This window comes from Sphaeramia orbicularis, chromosome 1, assembly GCF_902148855.1.
Source record: "Sphaeramia orbicularis chromosome 1, fSphaOr1.1, whole genome shotgun sequence".
Classification (NCBI taxonomy): Eukaryota; Metazoa; Chordata; class Actinopteri; order Kurtiformes; family Apogonidae; genus Sphaeramia; species Sphaeramia orbicularis.
The window spans coordinates 55,048,484-55,056,853 of NC_043957.1; the positions used below are offsets into that span (position 1 = coordinate 55,048,484).

The 8,370-nt window shown below is 39.3% G+C and overlaps 1 protein-coding gene across 1 annotated transcript; it reads left to right on the forward strand.

Annotated features, from left to right (window-relative positions):
* The first annotated feature begins 309 nt into the window (after positions 1–309).
* Positions 310–3,291, forward strand: LOC115424998 (ladderlectin-like). Its single transcript, XM_030142428.1, has 9 exons — positions 310–420; positions 595–627; positions 720–761; positions 1,149–1,199; positions 1,295–1,324; positions 1,594–1,685; positions 2,676–2,801; positions 2,910–3,009; positions 3,208–3,291. Exons 1-9 carry the CDS (start codon positions 372–374, stop codon positions 3,276–3,278), a joined length of 594 nt encoding a protein of 197 aa, XP_029998288.1. The 5' UTR covers positions 310–371; the 3' UTR covers positions 3,279–3,291.
* The last annotated feature ends 5,079 nt before the right edge of the window (positions 3,292–8,370 follow it).

Genomic DNA, 8,370 nt, shown 5'->3' on the forward strand with positions numbered 1-8,370 from the left:
ACGAAACAAGGAAGAATTTCCTGAAAACCTGTTGGACTCTGATGGGAAATAGATCAGAGTACAAGTTCAGATCTTCCAGAGCTGTTACATCATTTCACAGACAAACGTCTGCACTTTAACCCTTTAAACTCACATGGACATGAGTGGGTGTGGTTCATATTTGTATATAAAGAGCAGAGCAGCCTCCTGTCATCACTGCATCACTCACCTACCAGACACCTGAAGAACATCAGCTCACATTCAGCTGACAGGTAAGACACCTGCTGCTCTATGGAGGCTTCACCACAGCTTCTCTTCTCTCTGTATGACAACTGTTTTCCTCCACACAGAAGAAGCTGTTCTTCATCATCACCATCATCATCATCATCATCATGAAGACTGTCCTGGTCCTCTCTGTTCTCCTGTGCGCTGCTTTTGCAGGTCAGATGAACAACTTTAGACCAAACACATCATCCATGTGGTCAGGAAACACACATGATGTAAAGCTGTGTGGAACTGTGTTCCATGTTAGTGATGACAATGTGTTCAATAGTTTTAGAATCAATGGAATCAACACACACTGCTGTTACTGACACAGTTGGTTTTTCTCTGCAGCTCCAGCTGAAGACAAACAGAAGCCTGTTGTTGGTGAGTTTGGAGTGTCTTTGGTTGAATCCACACAGACAGACTGGAAATAAGAAGTGCTTCTACTGACATGAGTTGATGTGATTCATCCACAGAAGCAGCAGTGGAGGCACCGAAAGAAGAGGCTGTAGCAGCAGGTATTTGAATGGAATGGAAGGTTTAGAAACTGGGGGTAGGAGTACATAAGTTTTACTTCTTTCTACTCCTTTTTGAGCATGTATAATTTCATTTCATTTGTTTTATTTATCTTCATCTTCTTAATTATTTTATTTATTTATTTATTTATTTATTTATTTATTTTTGTTGTTTGTTTGCTTACCAGTACTCATATTTTGTTGGTTGATTTTTGTTTTTATTTCACTGTCTACATGTTCAAAATAAATATTTCATTCATTCATTCATTGAATGGAACAGTGAAGGATGGGCTCTCAGGTCTGAATCAACAGTAAAGTCAGAGTCAGACAGAAAAACCAGTGAACTCCATTCAAAAGTACAGAAGTCTGATGAAGCTGTTGATGTTTCAGTGCTGGATGAGAAGAAAGAGGAGGAAGTATTTGTGCCTGTTCTCAGAAATGGTAACTACAAACAGCAGGACACATGGGACTAAATATATATGACATGAACAGTATATTAAGAATGTCTGAACTCTGGCTGTGTGTTTGTTCAACAGCTGCATCTGAGGAGGCAGCAGCACCTGAAGGTAAGAGTCACATGACTGATGAATCTGTGTTCACTCATGGTCAAGCAGGAGGATGAACACAAAGGATTTATACTTCACTGGAGATCATTTTCAGGGATTTGAAACTTTACAGTCAGCAGTTTCTGTTGATTCCACAGCTCTTCAGTTCCTTCCAGTTAGTTTTGTTGTGAAGTGTGCAGAGGTTTGAAGTTGGACATGATCAGTGTGTTGCAGTCAGTGAAACTGGAGGATGGTTCAGTTGGAATTGTCTGTGTCCTGTTTCTCTGCAGGTCGTTTTAACGTGTGTCCAGACGGCTGGTTCAGCCACGGCTCTCGCTGCTTCTTGTTCGTCAACAGCCCCATGTCCTGGTACAACGCTGAGGTACTGCTGCTGTAATACTGCACTGTAAAAAAAAAAAAAAGTAAAAAAAAAAACAGTAATACTCCGGCAGCAGGGGCGCTGAAAAAATACTGTAAAATAACGGAAAATAACCATCTCATAAAAATATGGTAATTTTCCATAATTAAAATACAGTTTTTTGCCCTAACTTTACATGAGATTTTGCTTTTTTTTTAAACTTTTTAATGTTTAATAAAGAGTATTTACATGTATTTAAACAATCAAATTGCTTACATATATATATATATATATATATATATATATATATATATATATATATATATATATGTAATTTTCAATGAGACTAAGTTGTACAATCCACTGATAAAAACTGTATTTGGACAGTTTATCAGTGCTTATACATGTTATACATTCACAAAAATACATTTATTCAACATTTTTGTTGTGAAACCTCGTGCACACACAAGATATTTATCAATTAACGAACACGTCTTGTTAAACTTACAGAATAAATACTTCAGTTAATTGTCAGTAATTCTATCTCGTTTTTTTTTTTTTTTTTATATATTATTAATCTTTAAATTAACAGTTTAATCTCATAAACAGAAAATAAATATTTGTGAAATCATGATACATTTGCAAATGTATTTCAACTGTATTTTTCTGTGAAAAAAGAAAAAAAAATTCTTTTAAAAAATGGACATTTTTGGGTTATTCACAGTTACAGTTTTTTGTGTTATTTTACATTTGACATGTAAAATCAGTCTGTCTTTGTCATTTCATTGATATTTTTCTGTATCTTAAAAACACAGGAAAAATCTGTAAAATAAACAGTGAAAATTCTGTTAAATTACAGATTTTTTTTCCAGTGTGGAGACAGGTCAACACACTCACAACAGTGTGTTGACACATTGAAGTGGTTCAGTTCTGGATCAGGTTTGGCTGCTTTCCAGCTGACTTCAACTGAGTCTTCAAACAGTTCATTCCCTCTCTCCTTCTTCCATTGAACAGGAGCACTGCAACGCCCTGGGTGGACACCTGGCCTCAGCCACCAACCCCAGAGAGTACAGCTTCCTGCAGCAGATGACAATGACAGGCAGCCAGAGCATCGCATGGCTGGGAGGCTTCAACCTGCAGGTGTGAACATGTACAAGTCAGATCAACTCAGTCTGAACTTCACCGGAAGTGGCTTTGACACTCACTCAAATAACTCACGGCGTTTCCGCTCTCGGTTCCACCTGTCAGGGCCGCTGGATGTGGATCGACAGAGAGGGTTTCTACTACACCAACTGGTACAGCCCATCCTCCTCCAGCAGCTCCCCCTGCATGTACTTACGCAGCAGCAGTAAGTCCAGTTGGTTTGTCACATTCACCGTTTACTTCCACCTTCACATCAGCCTTCAGCAGGAATTTCAAAGGAAACTCAAGTCAGAAAACACAAGATAAAGCAAGATATTTAGGAAAACTGGTCCAAACCAGAAATGATGTACATAGGTAACTGTGTGTAATGTCATCACATCTATGTTTTCAACTCATTTTTCAGATGGTTGGGGTAACACCCAGTGTGGAACTTCACTGCGTTTCATCTGCTCCAAGAACGCATTCGGCTGCTGACATGGAAACCACATGAGTTTGTTTTCACTGAGTCAGAGTTTTTATTGAGAGTTTATACTTATGTCATTTTTTTTGTGTAAATCAACTTGTTTTTTTTTTAAATAATAAAGACTTTTAAAAACAGACTTATGTTTGATCTTCTTTGAAGAACACGGTGTTCAGTGTTGTATAAAGTACTGAAAGTCACACTTGAGTAGAAGTACAGGTACCTACCAAGAAATGACTGTGGTACAAGTTCAAGTCACCAACTGAAATACTACTGAAGTTCAAGTCTGTACCCCTCCCACTGCCCTCATCTCATATTGTGTACAGCGCAGGCCCGGACTGGCTAATCGGGAGGACCGGGACAATTCCCGGTTGGCCGGTATAATATTCAGGCCGCGAGGGCTGGAGTTCACTTTGAATATGTATTTAATATTTTATTTATTTATTTTTTTTGGGGCCGGTGTTCAGTCATAGCACTGAGTTGATCACGTAATCTGCAGCCACTGTTCCTGGGCCCCACCCCCTCTACTAGCAAACTGTTTGTTTTCTTCCTCTTTTTTTGCGGACACACCGTGACCTGGCGTAATATGTCCTTGCATACGGTTAGTAGCTCTGTACTGTAGCTGTGGAGCATATACGATCTGTGCTCTGTAGGCTGTGGGTGGTCAGCTGTGTTTGCTGTTTGAAACATGGATAATAGAAAGAACAAAATAGAAGATTTGTGCTGAGAATTATGACCATTTTTAAAATGTGATTTAGTGTCAGAAGCAGAGCCAGGAGCCAGTAGTGATGAGGGGATTGTTCCTGTCAGGATGGAAGGAAAAGGTGAGCTGTTGGAACAGACTGTGTGAACAAGCATTAGTTCTCCTAAAACCACTTTCTAGACCCAAATGATAGTCCTGACCTATTTTATTTTTTATTATAAAAAGTGAGACAGTAAATACACAAAGCCCACAACTGAAAGGCAGTAGCATAAAGTAATATCAAATAAACCTGCATATTTTGCCAATGTAAATATCTTAACTAGTTAAGTAAGTAAAAATGTCTGTGGATATTTTTTATTGTGATCCAGGTGCAGGAGAGTCTAGAGAAACTGGAGGAAGTGTGAAAGGGAGAGCAGAGTCTGCTGATGACAGAGGAGCAGCTCAGCAGCACAACCCTGAACCACTAGGCACAAATGACACAGATGAAGAGGAGTCTGTTGTTAGCTTTGATTACTTTGCTCGCCCTCAGTCACAGGATACACATATTTTTTTCTTATCATCCTCATCAAACCCCTAATATCACTATACCAAAAGTTTTCAATAGCATCGATGGAACAAACCACAAGTAAGTTGTGATGGAAATCTTTTGTTGCAGAGGATACAAAAATAATAGTTATTAGAAAGTGCAGCAAGCTTTATTTTTTTTAAATTTTTTTTTATTTAGTATTTTCATATATTCTTTCATTTCATTTCAAACATTTTAAAGGTTTGAAAAATGTTAACACTTATAAGAACAAAAATATAGATTCTGTTATTGTTGTGTTGTGAGGAATAATAATGTTGGAGATGTCAATGTGCACTCACTGTTGAAATAAATCCACATTGTGAAGCAACCTTTACTTGCGCTGAATTGGAAATATTTTAGAAAATACACTGAATTAGAAGGCTTTGCAGAACAGTGTGTAGACCTAACATGTAAGGTTATAATTGCATGATTTTAATAATAATCGGTCGTGATCTAAAGTGAGCTGGTCTGAGGTATGAAACTCCAGGGCTGAAAATGAGTCTCAGTCCGGCCCTGGTACAGCGCCCCCACCCCTGCACATTTTAGTCAAGTTAGAAGCTGTGAATCTGTAGTTCTGTAACAATGTGGCAACAGACTAAGATGGAAACTGTTTCTCTGGCTTCATCTAGTGGATGTAATGAGGGAATACACACACAATATGTCAGTATGGATATGAGCCTCTCTCTCTCTCTCTCTCTCTCTCTCTCTCTCTCTAAGTGTCACTAAATGCTCTGCGACCACAGGCAGGGCAATATACAGAAAAATGGGCTCCCGATGGTGAACGTGATTACAGATGACGTCAGAGCCTCCGTCAACAATCGGGCCAATAGCCGGGCCGCAGAGTGCAGTTTTCAAACTGTTGGGCATGGTGCACTTTTCAGCCAATCATACGAACGCGTCGACACAGCACTGGAACTGCCGGCTAGAGCCACGAGGGTAGAAATAGGAACCAAGTGACGCCTTCGTCCCCTTTGGATGGCGGTGTGGACCAGCACATGGAATCAGGCTCTGCTGAACTTGGTTGCCCCGTTCTCCTACCGACCAACATAGACAGAGCTCCAAGCTCCAACACTGGGAAGTGTTTAAGTTCACTGGAGCACCTTTAGAAAACTGTCCAATGATCTGGGCCGCATGTTTGACACCTGTGGTCTAAACCTTTAGTGGATCAATTTTCCATCTGTAACAAAACCAACTGGTGCAGCTTCTACTGAATGGACGTCACATCAGGCTTTACAAATCAACACAAATCAACATTTTTAAACTTCCCCATTATGTGATGACTGATAATTCTACTAATATTCCATCTTCTCATACTTACAACATCAGTATTTTCTACATTATTGAACTAAGTCACACTTCAGGCTTTAACCCTTTCATGCATGAATTATGAGAACCTTAAGATTTTTTTCCTCAGTGTTTTTATTCCTCTTTAAGCATTAAAAAAACAATGCAATTGAAAAAAAAAATGTATTAACTTATTTTTCATGGAGTTGCAAAAGTGTCTGCTCAGCTGGACACCATGCATTTAATTTTTGAAACAAAGAAACATGTATTTACTGATACGCTGTGTGAAAACTATGTAATAAAAACATGTTTAATGCGGCTAATCTGATGTTTTCTAACATTTTAATGTACTCTAATACTAGCTTTTACTCACTTCATGGAGATAATATGCAAAAAAACACCTTTTGTTAAAAAAACCTGTTAATTACAGTCTAATAACGATATTAAGCAATTTTTTTACACTTAAACATATCACTGCAGATTAGGTGTATGAAGAACAGCAAATTTAAAATAATGGTATGAATTACAGTGTATAGGATGATGCATAAGTGTCCACGGTGTTGGCTGATATGGAACTAAAACAACAAAACCCATGAATATACAAAAGAACAGCTGTACAATAACTGTCCACTGGAGTGACCATTATGCATGAAAGGGTTAAGGACAAATGTGTCCATTTTCTAAGATGGTGGACATCTACCTATTGAACTGGATCATCCAACATTTTTAGCCCGTTTACACGACCATAAAAAACCAATAACTATTAATAATCAGATAAATGGAATAATCAGATATGATGCGTTTACATGCACTTCAGAAATCATGGAAAAACCATGCTTCCATGTTTCAGTCCGTTATTGGATTTCTTTGGGGGTTTGTACGTACGTAGTGATGATAGAATCCAACTTCCTATTCTGGTCTTCAGCTCATGTTTGACTAAATCACTTCTGTTTTCTCTGATTTCTATTTTCTTGCACATGCTCAGATGGAACAGAATGAACTCAATCAGATGAACAGGTTTCCGTGTATGAGCTCAGCCTCCGTCTGAGTTGGTTCATGATCTCCACTTCTATCGCTGTCTCTGAATCCATGTCCGTGCTTCTTCTGTAGGAAACAGGACGGAACAGTAGATTTGAACTCAACTGGTCCAAAGTAAAAAAACGGCTCCACTTCGTTTGACTCGGTCCAAAGCACAGACACCATGAAAGTCTGGTTGTGTGCTCCTCAGTTAATGACAGCTCTGTGAATATCACAGCTGGTTCTACAAACAGACTATTGGTGGTTGATAGTCACATACACTTGACCATTAGAATCCTCACAAAAAAGTCTGAATGGGACCAAATCTGGATTGTGAGGTCAGGAAAAAAAAAAAAAAGAAAGCTGATCTGTTTTTGTGTTGTGTGATTTAGAGACAGATACGAAAAGACAGATTTGATCAACTGGCTCAAAGTCAGCGATGAGTTTAATCTTCATCTTACCAGCTGGAGTCCAACTGGACCCCAGGACATGATTTTTATATGTCTCTGCTGTATCATTCATTTGAATGATCACATTGTGCTAGGAGTTTGTCTGTCTGTATGTCCATGTTTGGTTGCTTATATTAGTTCCAAAAAAACTCTGACATAATGGGTACTGTATTCAACTTGCAATCGGGGTCCAAATGGACCCCAGTTGAATAGTGTTTTTTCTTAGTCCATAATTCACTCATTCATTCATTTTCTGAACCCACTTTATCCTCATTAGGGTCATGGGGGTCGCTTGGAGCCTATCCCAGCTACATAGGGGCGAAGGTGGGGTACACCCTGGACATTTCACCAGTTCATTGCAGGGCTGAACATATAGAGACAAACAATCACTGTCACTTTCACACCTATAGGCAATTTAGATTAACCGTTTAACCTATCAGTGCATGTCTTTGGATGGTGGGAGGAAGCCGGAGTACCCAGAGAAAACCCCACGCAGACATGGGGAGAACATGCAAATTCCACACAGAAAGGTCCCACCCCCATCGACTGGTGTTGGAATTGAACCCAGGACCTTCTCGTTCATAATTGAGAAACTAAAATATAATTTTATTATTTGTTTCAGTAAGTGATGGTGAATAGAAATAGAAGAGCAAGGTCCACTGCTGCACAAGCCCTTAGGTCTATTTTAGAGGTAGAGGACAGCTCTGAGGCTGAAGGTTCCGAGACATCCGACCCAGAAGTCGATCACATCTCGGAACCATCTGACTACAGTGATACTGAATCTGTTCAGGAAGTTTGTGTGGCCCAAGATGCTGCAAACCAACTTCCTCAACCTGATGAGATTGTTGTTGGAGCTAGACCAGATCAACCTGTCCAGCGAGCTGATGGCCGGGGTTGTGCAAGGGGTCGAGCAAGAGGTTATCGTAACAGTGTTTTACGATACAAATTGTTTTCATACGTAATAAAAACATTCCAAAATGACGTTTCCTGTCTGTTACTAAGACGTGATATCACCATATATTACAGTAGGGTCCACATGGACCCCGGTTGGTAGGATTAGGATATGAAATATGTTGGTAGGATGAAGG